This window comes from Monodon monoceros, unplaced genomic scaffold (assembly GCF_005190385.1).
Source record: "Monodon monoceros isolate NGI ecotype Baffin Bay Population unplaced genomic scaffold, NGI_Narwhal_1 Super_Scaffold_3, whole genome shotgun sequence".
Classification (NCBI taxonomy): Eukaryota; Metazoa; Chordata; class Mammalia; order Artiodactyla; family Monodontidae; genus Monodon; species Monodon monoceros.
Window position 1 is genome coordinate 10,652,691 of NW_021703780.1, and position 18,824 is coordinate 10,671,514.

General features: G+C 40.3%; 1 protein-coding gene across 1 annotated transcript in view; it reads left to right on the forward strand.

Moving 5' to 3' along the window:
• The window catches only part of PHACTR1 (phosphatase and actin regulator 1), a 535,135-nt gene that overhangs the window by 242,777 nt on the left and 273,534 nt on the right, over positions 1-18,824 (forward strand). Inside the window, 1 exon segment of the mRNA XM_029242440.1 lies at positions 10,100-10,135. Coding sequence (XP_029098273.1) covers positions 10,100-10,135 — 36 coding nt within the window.

Sequence of the window (18,824 nt, forward strand, 5' to 3'; positions counted from 1 at the left end):
CTCCGGGGCTCGAACCCGTATCCCTTGCATCGGCAGGCGGACTCTCAACCACTGCGCCACCAGGGAAGCCCTACCTTGGAGTTTTTGTTGTTGTTGCTGTTATTATATTTAATCAGTAAGCACTTACTATCTACTACAGCTAAGGACAGGGTGTTATGCCAAGAGTTTTGCAAGGTAAGATGAATCAGATCTACCCACATCTATCTAGAGAAATAAAACATGTCCATACAAGTTTTAACAAAGTATAGAAAATGACAACTTCACGAGAACAGAAAAAAATGGTTATTGAGGTTGAAAAGAGGAAAATATTAATTCCAGCTAGAAAAGGTTTTAGAAATGTTTCTAACGAGAGTCTTGAGGGCTGAATAGGTATATTTCAGCGTGAAGGGTGAGGGGGCAGAGGACATTTCCAAGAGAGGAGAGGGAGTAGTAAGCGGGAAGCAAAATTGTAGAAGAAGGCACACCTGGATTGCACGTGAGGCCAGGAGGCCAGGTCAGTTCTTTTGAAGGAGAGGGTGAAGAAAACAACCAGTTGTAGAAACACTGGAAAAAACCTGAATATCCAGCAGAGAATGGCAGGGTCGGAGCTTGAAACTAGATGCAGGGCGGGGTGAATGGAGAGGGATGGTGAGTGCACCCTGCGGTTACATCGCAGCTGTGGTGGTGGAGAACATGATAAAGGTTAACAGTAATGATAATGATCATAAATAGGTCTCACTTGTTGAGGGCCTAGTAGCTGCTGAGCCTTTTCTTTAGATTATTGCCTTTAATCTGCACAGCAAACCTCAAGACAGGTACAAATACAGTCAGTCCTCATTCTGCACAGATTCTGTATTTGCAAATCTGGCTTATTCGCTAAAATTTATTTGTGACCCCAAAATCAGTACTCGTGGTACTTTCTCAGTCATCCATGGACGTGTGCAGAGTTGCCCCACATGTACATTCCCAGTGAAGTTAAGGAAGGTGATGCTCTGCCTTTTCGTTTCAGCTCATACTGTAAACAAGTGTCATTTTCATGGTCTATCTAGTCTCATGCTTTTCACTTTTTTTTTGCTTCTTGTTGGTGATCTCTCTGTTTAAAATGGTCCCCATGTGTAGTGCTGAAGTGCTGTCTAGTGTCCCTCCATGCAAGAAGGCTGTGATGTGCTTTAGGGAGACAACATGTGTGTTAGATATGCCTTGTTCAGACATGTCATAGTGCCGTCGGCCATGAGTTCAAGGTTAGTGGATCAACAATATATACTAAACAAGGTGTCTTTAAACAGAACCACACATAAGACACAATACATTGATCAGTTGATGAAAACATTGTGACCAGAGGCTCCCAGGAGCCTAACCCTATATTTCTTCTAGGAACAATGGTTCAGTGTTCACTAATTCCGTTTTCACAGTGACTTCATAGAACAAGGCTACTTTGAATATCAAGAAGACTCTGGTTGGGCTTCCCTGGTGGTGCAGTGGTTAAGAACCCACCTGCCAAAGCAGGGGACACAGGTTCGAGCCCTGGTCCGGGAAGATCCCACATGCTGCAGAGCAATTGGGCCCGTGCACCACAACTACTGAGCCTGCGCTCTAGAGCCTGCGAGCCACAACTACTGAAGCTCGCGTGCCTAGAGCCTGTTCTCTGCAACAAGAGAAGCCACCGCAATGAGAAGCCTGCACACCACAATGGAGAGTAGCTCCCGCTCCCTGCGACTAGAGAAAGCCCACTCGCAACAACAAAGACCCAATGCAGCCAAAAATAAATTAAAAATAAATAAATAAATAAATAAGACAATGGTAACACCCTCTCCCCAGAGATATAAACTGGGGTCGGGAGGGAGGGATAAGGACCTTGCCTGAGGCCACACAACAGGCACAAACCCAGTCTGTCAGATTTGAATGTCATATTGTGATGATATACATTTGTAATAACTTGACAAAGGCCTGGACCAGGTGTAGCAATGAAGAATGGAGGGGAGGAGGTGAATTACAAATGGTTTAGGAAGTAGAATCAACAGGACTTGGCCACTGATTGCACATGGAGGGCAAAGAGCAGGAAGAGGTCTGAGAGGAGTCTGAAGTCAGGTGGAGGTGATAACCTATTGGAATCAGGAGAGCCTGAGGGTGGATGGTTGCAGGAAGGGTAAACAGCAGGTTCAACTGGGATTAAGGGCTGGGGCTTGAGAACAGAAATGCCAGTTTTAATTTTTGAGCATTCACTATACTCCAGGTATTGTTAAGTGGCTCTAGCTAAATGATCGCATTTAATCCTCACAAGAACCTTATAAGACAGGAACTATTATGCCCATTTTACAGATGAAGAGAGTGAGGCTCAAAGAAGTAAAGTAATTTGCTCAAGGACACCCTGCTTATAAACAACAGAACAGGATTCAAACCCAGGCAGAGTGACCCTGGAGGTTGTAATACCAAAGAGAAGTTTTGGAATTTGAGATCTTAAAGGAAGAGAAGCATTAATGTTAATAATACCGTATCTTGTTCTCTAGTTTCTTCTTTTTAATGTTATTTTTTCCAATATTCTGTCTTTACACTGCATATTTTCCTACTTTCATGTTTTTGTTCAAATTCTTCTCTCCCACAAGAATGTTGTTCTTCTCTCCTAGCTTTTAGCTTTTATTCTTTTTTGTCTTTTTATGTTGCAGAGGGGTAAACTTACTTGGTAGCTTCAGAAATTGGACACTTTATGTTATATCGTGCTGTCTAATTTAAAAAGTTTGAACGTTTCAAGGATTCCTGGAACATAATACATGTTACTTAAGAAAAATTATTCTCTGAATATTACTCAGCCATAAAGAAGAATTAAATTTTGCCATCTGTAACAACATGGATAGATCTAGAGGGTATTATGCCGAGTGAAATAAGTCAGACAGACAAAGACAAATATCCTATGATTTCACTTATATATGGAGTCTAAAAAAACAAATAAACAAACATAACAAAACAGAAACAGACTCATAGATACAGAGAGCAAAACTGGTGGTTGCCATGGGGCGATGAGTGAAATAGGTGAGGGAGAATAAAAGGTACAAACTTCCGGTTACAAAATAAATGAGTCCTGGGGACTATAGTCAATAATATTGTAATAACATTGCATGGGGACAGATGGTAACTATACTTATCGTGGTGATTATTTTGCAATGTATAAAAATATTGAATCACTATGTTGTATACGTGAAACTAATATAATAAGTCAATTATACTTCAATTTAAAAAAGAAGAATTGTTCTCATAATCATTCTTACAATTCACATTAATAATGTTATGGTTTATTTACAGATGTTCTCATTAACAGAGGAAACATGATTATGCTATTTGTGTATTAGATTTGGATAACGTGGCATAAAATAACTTGATCCTTGTTTTGTGTTTCCTCTTGGATATCAGTTACCTTTGAACTTTTGTAAAGATATAAAGTCTCTCATTGTTTCCCAAATCTGTATCATCGAGACTTATTTGCCTATGTCCTTGAGACATTAAGAAATTAAACATTCCCTCAACACTTAGGTATTAAGGGTTATTTCCACAGGACTCCTAGTAGTACTGTACCCGGAGATATAATAGTATCCAAAAACAGAGGGTGTTTCGTTTAAGAAGTGCCAGAGCTGTTTATTATATTAAAAAACTTTTAAACAGTATATAACAGGAGAAAAAAAAAAAAAAACTCCTGTCGGAATCTTGAGCTCCTTCTTTCTTTCTAAAATGCCCCCCCAAGATGTCCAGAAGGTGAGCATTCTTTCTGGCCACAGGGAAAGTGCCCTCCAGAACTGTGAACTCCATCAAAAACGCTTCTGCCCAAAGAGCTCAAAGGCCAGACATTTCGAGAACAGATAGCTTGGATCTCTGTAGGTAAGTGGGAAAGAGTTCACCTACAAGGGAGTTTCTATTCTTTGAAATAACCCAAGTCTGAAACCCTTCCTCTGTAAATTAAAAAGAAATCTCTTGAACTATTCTGAAACCAAAAGAGAGAGACTTGCAATGCTGCTGGCAACTGTACTAGATAGTCAACTGTGACTCTTAGGTGAACAAATTCTGCATTTGTATAGAGATCTGGTAATTTAGGAACAAAGCGAAGACAGAGGAACCTTAAGGAATCTTTGTCTTGTTCTTAAACTGCCATGGCCTGAAAGGGAACTGGGGAAAATGAAGCCATGTTTGATTCGACAAACACTTGAAACCATCCTTCAAATATTCTGGACGGAAAACAGTCCAAAGTGTGTTTTGCCAAACCCAAGGGAAATTAGCTCCATATGTTTCTGATTTATTTACAGTTTAATCATCAAAATATTGCTTTGCAAGGACTGGTTATGTCCAAAAAACCTTTTATGAGCCATTTTAAACAGCATCTTGAGAACAGGAAGCCCTGTTTTGCCAAGAGCCAGCAGATGCCTGAGCAGAGGTTCTGGAGTTGGTAGTAGGGGCAGAGCCCTGGGTGCTGCGATTTCCAAATCTGGCAGAGCAGACTTCGTATTGGTTTTGGGGAATCTGTGCTCCACTCACTAGAATTACAGAAATCCTTCAGGGAGGATAACCTGAGGGGAAGGTGACTGCTGGCTTCCATGATTTCCACTCAAACTCATTATCTTTCATGGAATTTCATATTCCTTTCACCACATTCCATTTGCTAAATGATTATTCAGGAGATAACTTCTCTACTGAAATTATAATGTTTGTATCTGAACCCTTACAAACCTGAGGTAGAATTTCTTAGAAAACAGCGGCTTCGAAGGAGCCATTATCTGAACGAATAGGACAAAAATTTTTTCTTTTTCTTTTCGAATTTTTTCCTTTTGGGGTTTTTTTGGGGTTTTTTTGCTTCTCTTTCTTTTTATTCTACTTTTCCTTTTCCTTTTCTTTCCCTTGGAAGTTCACCATACAGTATCAATCATCCAGAAGACATTTAATAATAAACTGGTGATTATCAACATTATGTACATGTATATGTACTATACAAGCCTGGGTTTACTAGTTGAGGAGGAAGGCCTTTATTGAAAATACGCCTTTGTAAGGGATTACCCACTTTTTTCTCATTCTCCTGAAACTTTACCTAAAACCAAGCATTCTTTCTCTAGACTTTATTTTTTTAACATCTTTATTGGAATATAATTGCTTTACAGTGTTGTGTTAGTTTCTGCTGTATAACAAAGTGAATCAGCTATACGTATACATATATCCCTTCCCTCTTGCGTCTCCCTCCCACTCTCCCTAGCCCACCCCTCTAGGTGGTCACAAAACACCGAGCTGATCTCCCTGTGCTATGCAGCTACTTCCCACTAACTACCTATTTTTTATTTGGTAGTGTATATATGTCAGTGCCACTCTCTCACTTCATCCCAGCTTACCCATTTCCCTCCCTGTGTCCTCAACTCCGTTCTCTATGTCTGCGTCTTTATTCCTGTCCTGCCCCTAGGTTCTTCAGAACCATTTTTTAAAATTCCATATATATGTGTTAGCATATGGTATTTTTCTCTTTCTGACTTACTTCACTCTGTATGACAGACTCTAGGTCCATTCACCTCACTACAAATAACTCAGTTTCATTCTTTTTATGGCTGAGTAATATTCCATTGTATATATGTGCCACTACTTCTTTATCCATTTATCTATCAATGGGCACTTAGATTGCTTCCACGTCCTGGCTATTGAAAATATTGCTGCAGTGAACATTGTGGTACATGACTCTTTTTGAATTATGGTTTTCTCAGGGTATATGCCCAGTAGTGGGATTGCTGGGTCGTATGGTAGTTTTATTTTTAGTTTTTTAAGGAACCTCCATACTGTTCTCCATAGTGGCTGTATCAATTTACGTTCCCACTAACAGCACAAGAGGTTTCCTTTTCTCCACACCCTCTCCAGCATTTATTGTTTGCAGATTTTTTGATGATGGCCATTCTGACTGGTGTGAGGTGATACCTCACTGTAGTTTTGATTTGCATTTCTCTAATGGTTAGTGATGTTGAGCATCCTTTCATGTGTTGGTTGGCAATCTGTATATCTTCTTTGGAGAAATGTCTACTTAGGTCTTCTGCCCATTTTTGGATTGGGTTGTTTGCTTTTTCATATTGAATTGCATGAGCTGCTTGTATATTTTGGAGATTAATCCTTTGTCAGTTGCTTCATTTGCAAATAATTTCTCCCATTCTGAGGGTTGTCTTTTCGTCTTGTTTATGGTTTCCTTTGCTGTGCAAAAGCTTTTAAGGCTCATTAGGTCCCATTTGTTTATTTTTGTTTTTATTTCCATTTCTCTAGGAGGTGGGTCAAAAAGGATCTTGCTGTGATTTATGTCATAGAGTGTTCTGCCTATGGTTTCCTCTAAGAGTTTGATAGTGTTTGGCCTTACATTTAGGTCTTTAATCCATCTTGAGTTTATTTTTGTGTATGGTGTTAGGGAGTGTTCTAATTTCATTTCTTTACATGTAGCTGTCCAGTTTTCTCAGCACCACTTACTGAAGAGGCTGTCTTTTCTCCATTGTATATTCTTGCCTCCTTTATCAAAGATAAGGTGACCATATGTGTGTGGGTTTATCTCTGGGCTTTCTATCGTACTCCATTGATCTGTATTTCTGTTTTTGTGCCAGTACCATACTGTCTTGATTGCTGTAGCTTTGTAGTGTAGTCTGAAGTCAGGGAGCCTGATTCCTCCAGCTCCGTTTTTCTTTCTCAAGATTGCTTTGGCTATTCAGGGTCTTTTGTGTTTCCATACAAATTGTGAAAATTTTTGTTCTAGTTCTGTGAAAAATGCCATTGGTAGTTTGATAGGGATTGCATTGAATCTGTAGATTGCTTTGGATAATATAGTCATTTTCACAATGTTGATTCTTCCAATCCAAGAACATGGTATATCTCTCCATCTGTTTGTATCATCTTTAATTTCTTTCATCAGTGTCATATAGTTTTCTGCATACAGGTCTTTTGTCTCCTTAAGTGCGTTTATTCCTAGGTATTTTGTTCTTTTAGTTGCAGTGGTAAATGGGAGTGTTTCATTAATTTCTCTTTCAGATTTTTCATCATTAGTGTATAGGGATGCAAGAGATTTCTGTGCGTTAATTTTGTATCCTGCTACTTTACCAAATTCGTTGATTAGCTCTAGTAGTTTTCTGGTAGCATCTTTAGGATTCCCTATATATAGTAACATGTCATCTGTAAACAGGGACAGTTTTACTTCTTCTTTTCCGACTTGGATTACTTTTATTTCTTTTTCTTCTCTTATTGCTGTGGCTAAAACTTCCAAAACTATGTTGAATAATAGCAGTGAGGGTGGGCAACCTTGTCCTGTTCCTGATATTAGTGGCAATGGTTTCAGTTTTTCACCATTGACGATGATGTTGGCTGTGGGTTTGTCATATATGGCCTTTGTTATGTTGAGGTAAGTTTCCTCTATGCCTACTTTCTACAGAGTTTTTAATCATAAGTTGGTGTTGAATTTTGTCGAAAGCTTTTTGCGCATCTATTGAAATTATCATTTGTTTTAATCCTTCAGTTTGTTAATATGGTGTATCACATTGATTGATTTGCATATATTGAAGAATCCTTGCATTCCTGGGATAAACCCCACTTGATCATGGTGTATGATCATTTTAATGTGCTGTTGGATTCTGTTTGGTAGTATTGTGTTGACGATTTTTGCATCTATGTTCATCAGTGATATTGGCCTGTAGTTTTCTTTTCTTGTGACATCGTTGTCTGGTTTTGGTATCAGGGTGAAGGTGGCCTCGTAGAATGAGTTCGGGATTGTTTCTCCCTCTGCTATATTTTGGAAGAGTTTCAGAAGGATAGGTGATAGCTCTTCTCTGAATGTTTGATAGAATTCGCCTGTGAAGCCATCTGGTCCTGGGCTTTTGTTTGTTGGAAGATTTTAATCACAGTTTCAATTTTAGTGCTGGTGATTGGTCTGTTTATATTTTCTTTTTCTTCCTGGTTCAGTCTTGGAAGGATGTGCACTTCTAAGAATTTTTCCATTTCTTCCAGGTTGTCCAGTTTATTGATATATAGTAGCTTGTAGTAATCTTTCATGTTACTTTGTATTTCTGCAGTGTCAGTTGTTACTTCTCCTTTTTCATTTCTAATTCTGTTGATATGAGTCCTCTCTCTTTTTTTCTTGATGAGTCTGGCTAATAGTTTATCAATTTTGTTTATCTTCTCAAAGAACTAGCGTTTAGTTTTATTGATCTTTGAGATCGTTTCCTTTATTTCTTTTTCATTTATTTCTGATCTGATCTTTATGATTTCTTTCCTTCTGCTAACTTCAGGGGTTTTTTGCTCTTCTTTCTCTAATTGCTTTAGGTGTAAGTTTAGGTTGTTTATTTGAGATGTTTCTTGTTTCTTGAGGTAGGATTGTATTGCTATAAACTTCCCTCTTAGAACTGCTTTTGCTGCATCCCATAGGTTTTGGGTCATCGTGTTTTGATTCTCACTTGTTTCTAGGTATTTTTTGATTTCCTCTTTGATTTCTTCAGTGATGTCTTGGTTATTTAGTAGCATATTGTTTAGCCTCCATGTGTTTGTATTTTTTAGTTTTTTTTTTTTTCCTGTAATTGATATCTAGTCTCTTAGCGTTGTGGTCAGAAAAGATACTTGGTACTATTTCAATTTTCCTAAATTTACCAAGGCTTGATTTGTGACCCAAGATATGGTGTATCCTGGAGGATGTTCCATGAGCACTTGAGAAGAAAGTGTCTTCTGTTGTTTTGGGATGGAATGTCCTATAAATATCAATTAAGTCCATCTTGTTTAATGTTTCATTTAAAGCTTGTGTTTCCTTATTTATTTTCATTTTGGATGATCTGTCCATTGGTGCAAGTGGGGTGTTAACGTCCCCTACTATGATTGTGTTACTGTCGATTTCCCCTTTTATGGCTGTTAGCATTTACCTTATGTATTGGGGTGCTCCTATATTGGGTGCATAAATATTTACAATTGTTATATCTTCTTCTTGGATTGATCCCTTGATCATTATGTAGTGTCCTTCTTTGTCTCTTGTAATAGTCTTTACATTAAAGTCTATTTTGTCTGATATGAGAGTTGCTACTCCAGCTTTTCTTGATTTCCATTTGCATGGAATGTCTTTTTCCATCCCCTAGCTTTCAGTCTGTATGTGTCCCGAGGTCTGAAGTGGGTCTCTTGTAGACAGCATATATATGGGTCTTGTTTTTGGATCCATTCAGCCAGTCTCTGTCTTTTGGTTGGAGCATTTAATCCATTTATATTTAAGGTAATTATTGATATGTATGTTCCTATTACCATTTTCTTAATTATTTGGGTTTGTTATTGTAGGTCTTTTCCTTTTCTTGTGTTTCCTGCCTAGAGAAGTTCCTTCAGCATTTGTTGTGAAGCTGATTTGGTGGTGCTGAATTCTCTTAGCTTTTGCTTGTCTGTAAAGGTTTTAATATGTCTGTTGTATCTGAATGAGATCCTTGCTGAGTAGAGTAATCTTGGTTGTAGGTTTTTCCCTTTCATCACTTTAAATATGTCCTGCCACTCTCTTCTGGCCTGCAGAGTTTCTGCTGAAAGATCAGCTGTTAACCTTATGGGGATTTCCTTGTATGTTATTTGTTGCTTTTCCCTTGCTGCTTTTAATATGTTTTCTCTGTATTTAATTTTTGATACTTTGATTATTATGTGTCTTGGTGTGTTTCTCCTTGGATTTATCCTGTTGGGACTCTCTGCACTTCCTGGACTTGATTGACTATTTCCTTTCCCATATTAGAGAAGTCTTCAACTATAATCTCTTCGAATATTTTCTCAGTACCTTTCTTTTTCTCTTCTTCTTCTGGGACCCCTATAATATGAATGTTGGTGCATTTAGTGTTGTCCCAGAGGTCTGTGAGACTGTCCTCAGCTCTTTTCATCCTTTTTTCTTTATTCTGCTCTGTGGTAGTTATTTCCACTATTTTATCTTACAGGTCACTTATCCGTTCTTCTGCCTCAGTTATTCTGCTATTGATTCCTTCTAGAGAATTTCTAATTTTATTTATTGTGCTGTTCATCATAGTTTGTTTGCTCTTTAGTTTTTCTAGGTCCTTGTTAAATGTTTCTTGTATTTTCTCCATTCTATTTCCAAGATTTTGGATATTTACTATCATTATTCTGAATTCTTTTTCAGGTAAACTGCCTATTTCCTCTTCATTTGGTTGGTCTGGTGAGTTTTTACCTTGCTGCTTCATCTGTTGTGTGTTTCTCTGTCTTGTTGTGCTTAACTTACTGTGTTTGGGGTCTCCTTTTCACAGGCTGCAGGTTCGTAGTTCGCATTGTTTTTGGTGTCCGCCCCCAGTGGCTAAGGTTGGTTCTGTGGGTTGTGTTGCTTCCTGGTGGAGGGGACTGGTGCCTGTGTTCTGGTGGATGAGGCTGGATCTTGTCTTTCTGGTGGGCAGGACTGCATTTGGTGGTGTGCTTTGGGGTGTCTGTGAACTTAGTATGATTTTAGGCAGCCTCTCTGCTAATGGGTGGGTATATTTTCCTGTCTTGCTAGTTGTTTGGCATGGGGTGTCCAGCACTGGAGCTTGCTGGTCATTGAGTGGAGCTGGGTCTTAGGGTTGAGACAGAGATCTCTGGGAGAGCTCTTGCCAATTGATATTACATGGGGCTGGGAGGTCTCTGGTGGTCCAATGTCCTGAACTCGGCTCTCCCGCCTCAGAGGCTCAGGCTTGACACCCGGCTGGGGCACCAAGACGCTGTCAGCCACACGGCCCCTGTTGCTAGAGAATCCACATTTCATCTGGAAAGTACATAAATCTGGCAATCTCACTTCAGGCCTAGCCCTTCCAACCTTTTTCGCTTTGTGCTTAGTCTGTTTCTGTTGCTCATAGCGGGCCCCATGCAGAGGCCTTGTCCCAGCCCTTCAGACCAGAGTCCCTTGTGAAACGGCTGAGCCAACACCTCAGCTCAGAACATGCGCTGAAGCTCCTCACAGGACACTCACCCCAAGACGGCCTATTTTTGAGTTTTTGAAAAATAAAATAAAATTCTTAGAATTTTTTAAAAAGCCTCCTAAAATGGCTTTGAATAATGTTTATTCTGTTTTCCCTCTCAATGCTCTTCAACAGTGGTTTTTTAGTTTACTGATCAGCTTCACCTGGGAAATTGTTAGAAATGAAAATTCGGTGAGCTCCCCTCACACTGAATGCTCCCAGTGGTTTTCAAATCACACATCCATCGGAACCACTTAGGGTCTTGTTAAAATATATACTGCTGAATTCCACCCCTAGAGTTTCTGATTCAGTAGGTCTGGGTGTGACCTGACAACTTGTACTTCTAACAAGTTCCCAGGTGATGTTGCTAGTCCTGGGGCCCCACTTGAAGAACCATTAGTCTATACTCTTCCCACTTCTCACCGCTGACTTGCAGTTGAGTGGCAGGGAGATGGGTATTAAAGCAAGTGGAGAGCATTCCAGGTGCATCCACTAATGGTTACATGGGGACGTGTTTTAATGACTTAACAATGATGCCATCTCTCGAAATTCCTGTGGACCATTATTGATGGCCAAACAAATGAAGTAGTTTACATAATTATTGGAATGATTGTGTAACTCTGTGGCCTCCACAGAGATTTAGTTTATGAAATAAGAGTACCACCAAGCCCATTTATATAGAACACCTACAATTTTCAGAGATTTTTGTGAATTAGACTCTCTACAGGCTTTAAAATTATATGTAAGTAGGAACTAAATGCATGTGGTGACATGAGCTTTTTCTGTCATTAAAGTGTAAGAGGACTTTCATTGCATGGGTTCTTGATTGAGGAATATTGGGCATATCATAGGGAAAATGTCTTTGGTGAGAGTTGTATAGTTGACACCAATGGACTATACTGATCTTCAGGCACATCGTGAAGCTGGGGCTCAGTTAAGGCATTTCACCAGAGAGGTCTGCTGGCGGGCTGCTTTGTGATGAGCTGACAATATGAAGAGCTCCTAGAACCTTCTTTTAAAAAGTGATTCTCAAACTTGCAAATGCATTATAATCACCTGAGAACCTTTTTAATAGGAGATGCTGATTCAGCCGGCCTGGAGTGGGGCTCAAAAGCACTTCATTTCTAACAGTCTCCCCGGAGATGCTAATGCTGCTGGTCCATGATCCACACTTGGAGAAGCAAGGTTCTAGAATAGTGGTTCACGACCCCAGGAAACCCTTAAAACATTCTAAATCAAATGTTCAGGGTAGGACTCTGGCGTAAGTATTTTTAAAGCACCCCAGGTGATCCCAGTGTGCAGCCAGCATTGAGATGCTCTGACCTGGAAAAGCAGAGTTTGTTTTTCTAGGCTGCCTCTCTCAAAGTCAGATGTCTCACCTGAGTCTTTGGTGAGTATTAGATTGCAGGGAATTCATACTTGACTTTTCTAATAAGAGCCTGAGTGCCTATTTCTATGTTGCTGATAAAAGAAAGAGCCAGATGCTTTAGATTTCTGATGTGCTGACTACAGAGTTGACGTTCAGCTATGAAAATTTAGCAACTGGTCTTGTATTCTCTCCCCTATGGAGGGTCTCCCTATTTACTCTCATAAGTGAGCTACAGATATAACTAGGGGGTACAACCAACATTTTGATACTCAACAAAAAAAATGTGTATATGCTTGAGTACTTAGACATATATTTGAGAACTCAGAACCCTGCACAAAAAAAAATAAAGTCAAAAACTTGCTTTAAAAACGTCAAGAGCAGATGTTACAATCCACTTGTCTCCAGCATAAAATAAACATAATGTTACTTCTGTGGAACATCTGATTCTGGTTATAACTGCACCCCAGTGGACCTTATTGGATGAGTCACTTACAAAGTGCACCCATAAGTATCTGAAGGTGCTATCTGTGGTTGGGTAATTAAATATTGTACACTTAAACATGAGGGACTGGCTGCCAAATACAATTATCTCAGTTGTAGCCTGGTTGAAGCTGAACTTCTCTTTCTCACAATAATTGGCCAACAGGTGCAGTTACTTTTTTTAAAAAAAATAAATTTATTTATTTTTGGCTGTGTTGGGTCTTCGTTGCTGCGTGTGGGCTTTCTCTAGTCGCGACAGGCAGGGACTACTCTTTGTTGCGGTGTGCGGGCTTCTCATTGCGGTGGCTTCTCTTGTTGCAGAGCACAGGCTCTAGGAGCGTCAGCTTCAGTAGTTGTGGCACGCAGGCTCAGTAGTTGTGGCTCATGGGCTCTAGAGTGCAGGCTCAGTAGTTGTGGTGCACCGGCTTAGTTGCTCTGTGACATGTGGGATCTTCCCAGAGCAGGGCTCAAACCCGTGTCCCCTGCATTGGCAGGTAGATTCTTAACGACTGTGCCACCAGGGGAGTCCCAGGTGCAGTTACTTCTTAAGTTCACTCCTCATTTCTGATTTAAAATAAAAGAAAATCCAAACTATGGAAAGGTAGAAAAGGATGTACCCCTATTTATCCTGGTAGATGTTTACAGACCCAATTTGTCTAATAACTGTATCAAGTTATTTAAATATTAAATCCCGAAGAAGAGGACCTAAGTGCCCAGCATATTTTAGAAGTTAAATTAATCCTCCCCAAAGCCATTCTTCTCCCATCCCATTTTTTGGCCAGTAGTATTATGATGACAGGTGGTAAAGCATTAAGATTTTGGATGCCATATAAATGTTTCCCATTTTATGCTATGGGTAGTTCATGGGCATGAATCTAAGAATGACAAAAACAACCATCATTGCGAAAGTTGTCTTCTAAACCATATCTCCGTGAATTGAAACTGTATAGAAATGATCAGTAGAATGATCGGTAATAGAATGGACATGGCTGGGACAGTCGTGAAGAGGTATTTCTTGTTCTTCAGTGCAGCCCATCCACTACTTTGAGCCCGTGTGCTCTGCCCTGGCCCTTGGAGTTAACTTAATGCATTCACGTACCAGAGCGAGCAACACAAACCAGCCAGTGCTGGAGGAAATATTTTGGGATCCCTTTTGTTACCAAGCAGGGTTCTTTGGCCTCCTCAGTCAACAGAAAGTGATCAGGAGGGAGCTAGAACAAGTAACAGGTTCCCTTGCTTGCACACTCAGGGAGCTGGACGGGGCGAGCTTGTTCCTTACCTGCTTTTGCTCCGGGCTCTTCAGAAGTGGCAGTTGAGTTCTTAGTCTTTTTGTATCTTGTTGTTTATAATTTGCCCCAACTGCTGCATGCGCACAGCTATTTTTAGTCCCTTATAGTTTCTTTGTATTTTATTGCTGGAGGAGTTGTTTATCCAGGTGCAAGCACTGCAGCAAAGGGTCCCAGGTCCCAGCCTGTCTCACTTTCACTTGTTTCTTCTCTGATTTCATCTTCTCTCAATGCTAGCCTGGTGCGCCTGGTATTCCAGGGCCTGAAACTCATCTCTTGACCTCTTTGGACATCATACTTTACCTGTGTTCTTGTCAGTACTTAGACTTCAGATTCTCTCACAGATGCAGGTTTGGCCACCCTGTGGCTTATGACATCCCCTACTGCCCCAGTTAGAAATTTCCTGCCCATACTTATCCCCAAGGAACCCATTCCCACGGTGACAAAAGCCAGGCCCACCAGCAACAGTACAACAGACCACCCAGAAGCCTGGGGTAAGCAAAATGGAAAGGATCTGGCCCTCAGATTACGAAGACACCTATGTGGTATGGAGGGAAGGGGAAGGGGGATGGGAACCACCCTCCATGCACTAGGGAGCTGATGGGCCCCCGGGGACTTTGGGTCCATGTATATTCATCTCTAGAACAGTGGGCCTTCTCACCACTGAGACCAGAGTTTTGGAGTGGGGCTGGGGAGGAGAAGTGAGAAGGGGAGCATTTAAATTTGTACATTCTTGAAAAATCATGATTTGAAAGTGTACCCTTTAAATTTCAGTTCCCTGTAATACTGGAAGTTCTAACCAATAAAACCCAGGTCCCTTCAGGGATACTGAAAAAAGACCCTGTTTTTCATTTTTGAGAAAAGCTGGTATAGAATTTTGAAGTGATGGCCAGTAAGCTTATGAGTGTCTATTTGCTTAAGTTAGTGAAATTTTCTTCTTGAGGCAAGGGTGAACTGCATTTGGAATCCACCTGAGGGAATAGAGATTGTGGTTGTGTAGGGCTAGGGTGAGAATAAGGAGTGATGGTAAATGGGCACTTGTTTTCTTTTTAGAATGTTGGAAGTGTTCAAAAATTAGATTGTGGTGATGATTGTACAACTCTGTAAATATACTAAAATTCATTGAATTGTACACAAAGTGGGTGAATTTTATGGTATGTAAATTATGTCTCAATAATGCCATTAAAAATCAAAAGGCATCTTATGAACCCTGATAAGAAGTTTTGATGTTCTCCCAGTTGAGGCAGGAAGGTATTGATGATGAGATTCATACACCTGCATCTTAGAAAGCTCCCTGTGGGATCAACCTCTGCTGTGCAAGGTTGAGGTGAAGTAAAGAGAACTGGCCTCTGTTGAGCATCTGCTGTAAAATAAACACTGCAGAGACCCCTTATACACATCATCTCATTTAAACCTCACGACAGCCTACTGGTACCTTTATTCTAGCTGGATGATTTATTGCTGTTGCCATAGAGATGCAATTCTATTGGATCTGAAATGCAGACAACCGCTACTCTACCTATGAGATAGTTAAGGCTCAAGGAGGTGAAATAACCAGCCCAAAAGCACACAGACAGTAAGGGGCAGAGCCAGGATTGGAACTCAGAGGATGTCTGATTGATCTAAGGCTTTGCTTTTTCCGCTCCACCCTGCTGCCCTGAGATTGGGCAAATTAGAGTGCACGGCACGGGTTGAAGGAACCCCTTGGTAGATTGTTCAGCATTAATACTTTCACATACCCCTTGTATTAGTTTCCTCTTGCTCATGTAACAAATTACCACAAATTGAGTGGCTTAAGGAAACACAAATTTATGCTTTCCAGCTCTGGAGATCAGAAGACCAAAATCAGTCTCAATGGGATAAAGGCAGAGTTGGTTCCTTCTAGAGGTTCTTGGGGGAATCCATGTCCTTGCCTTTTCCAGCCTCTGGAGACCAGCGTTCCTCGGATCCTGGTTCTTTCTTTGCAATGGGATCACTGCAACTTCTGCTTCTGTCATCGCATCTCCTCCCTCTCTGACTTGACCTTCTCACTTCCCTCTTATAAGTACCCTTGTGATTACATTGGCGCATCTGGATAATCCAGGATAATCTCTTCATCTTAAGAGCCCTAATTTAATCACAACTGCAAAGTCCCTTCTACCGTGTAAAGTAACATATTCACAGGTTGGGGGACTAGGATGTGGATATCATTGCGGGGGGGCATTATTCTGCCTACCCCACACCCACCCTAGAAACCTATGTTTGAAAGGAGTCTCGGAATAAATGTAATCTTCCGTATTTTGACCTTGAACATAAACTCAAAAGCTGCTCTTTATTCATAACAACCAAGATCAAGACTTGAATCAAATAATACTAATTATTTGTCTCCAATTTGTCTCTTGAAACTTTAGAGGAATAAAATAAATTAAAACCTTGATGAGGTGCCACTAAGTATATTACTTTCCTTTGAAGGTGTTATTAGTCGATACATTGAAGGATTGCTTTAATACGTCAAGCCCTCAGAGAGATCTCACATCAAAGGAATGAGGATGTTTGGACAAATGAGAACGAATGCACACGTAGAATAGTATTTATATTTGCTCATAAACTGTTTTGAGGCATGCCTTCTCTTCTACAGTGTCATTTAAGATGACTGTGTGCTTCATAAGGTACTTTTTAAATAGGTCAGGGTCTTATTTTTTAAAGGTTCTCTGGTGTCTGTTTGGCTCTAGGTTTACTTCCTACAGCAACAGCTGAAATTGTCAAAGTCAAGGGCCAAATTCCAACAGAAGATGAAGAGCAAAACCTTGACCCTGCTGACCAAAAGCAGAGTACAGGGAAAGGGGTTTTTCTACTATTATCCAAGGGTCTGGGGCTTGAAAGCGTTGTTCTCCCAAAGGTGGGAAGACTTACCCTATTTTTCATATACATTCAAAATATTGAGTGGTAGGAGTTTGAGAGTTGAAGACAATGCAGACGTTCCCTTAGCTCTTATGAAGATTTTCCTGTATATTCTCAGCTCTCCTTAATTAATAATGATACCTTTCTCTATAACTCCCGTCACCCTCACAGAATATATCATCCTCTTAGTTTTTTGTTCTCTTACACTCAGCATATCACCATGGACTTTTTCTAGTCTTCAATTCAAATCCTGCCACAGACTTCTGCTAAAAGTAGTATTTTGGTTCAAAAATGTCCTTGGTCCTTAGCCAGTTTTAAGTCTTACTCTCCAAGTAGAATCCTGGGGGGCTCAAGGTGTTTGATCTTTGCCATTGATTGCTTATGTGACCTTGGGGTCAGTCTGTCTGGATCTCAGTGTTTCCATATGAAAATCAGCGTTGTGTAATAGGACTGTGAGGTGCCTTTCAATTCCAATGTCTTAGAAGCTGAGAACATTTAGTGGTTATGGGAACCATGTGTTAGATTTTGGTTTGGCGTTTCCAGGAAGTTGACGCAGAGATAAGATTTTGAGTACAAGTAGTTTGTCTGGGAGGTGCACTCAGGAAGTACTGGCAGAAGTTTGGGGAAATAAGACAGAAAAGAGAAGGAGAAAAGAGAAGGCAATAAAAGGTATATTATCAAGCCAGTTACCATTGTATGCAACACACCTTCAAGTTATTCCAATTGAGAGATGTGGAAACTGGGTATTTATTCACGTACTTTTTCTCCATCATTGGTTGAATGCTGCTTTGAGGGTCATTGTCTCTCCAGCACTTCTTGCTCCTTTTCTCCTATAGTCAGAAAAAAGCCCTCTGTGTAGAGTTGCAGGCTTTCCCAGTAAGTTTTCTAATTACCGGTAGGATATGGGCAGGGTGCTGACTACATCCGCTACAATGTGTGTGAGACCTGTGGGGGAAGTATGGGAAAGAAATGGTCAGTTGGGAAATGAGAAAGCAGTGGTCTGATGTTTTGGTTTCTTTTAAACTTACCATGAATGTACCAGAAATTCCAAGCCATTGTTCTATAATGTTTAGCAGTGTGTGCATGCTACCTTCACAGTGGGCATGGACAAGAGAATAAATTTGTAGCTAAACATTAAAGAAGAGCTCACCAAAATCCTGACCAGAGTGAAAAGGGTGTATGTTAGTAAATTATGGATGCTTTATATAATTTACATAGAAATACTCTTAAAAAACGAAGTTGCAGGGACTTCCCTGGTCCAGTGGTAAAGAATCCGCCTTCCCATGCAGGCGATGTGGTTCAGTCCCTGGTCGGGGAACTAAGATCCTACATGCCACAGGGCAACTAAGCCCGCACGCCACAACTACTGAGCTCGCGCACCTCAATGAGAGACAGAAAAAAAAAACCCATGCCACAACTAGAGAGAAGCCCGCATGCTGCAATGAAGACCCAATGCAGCCTCCCCCCAAAAAAGATAGAAAATAACTAAATAAAATATTTTTAATAAACCACTACGTTGCAAAAATCTGTAATGAAATTTCTTCTCACTACCCATTCTTCAGGATATCACATAAAAATGTTATGATGCTGTGACATTTTAACTAACAAGGAACTCATTTTTAATTGCTTAGTATCGAAGGTTCAGTTTGGCCAAGAGCCTTCTCTCATGTTTTATGGGTCTTTCCTTTAATGCATAGCCAATGCTTTGTGTAAGATGGGCTAGTTGGTTCTATGATCATCCATTGCTCCTTAAAATGCTTCAGCATTCAGATATGCTCTTAGAAATAGGATAATTCAATTCATTCTTCCCCTTCTGAACTTTCTGAGAACCCGACTTGCCAACATCTATGAAATATAGAAGAGGCTTAGCAATCAATCACGAGGGAGGAGGTGATGGAAGAGGAA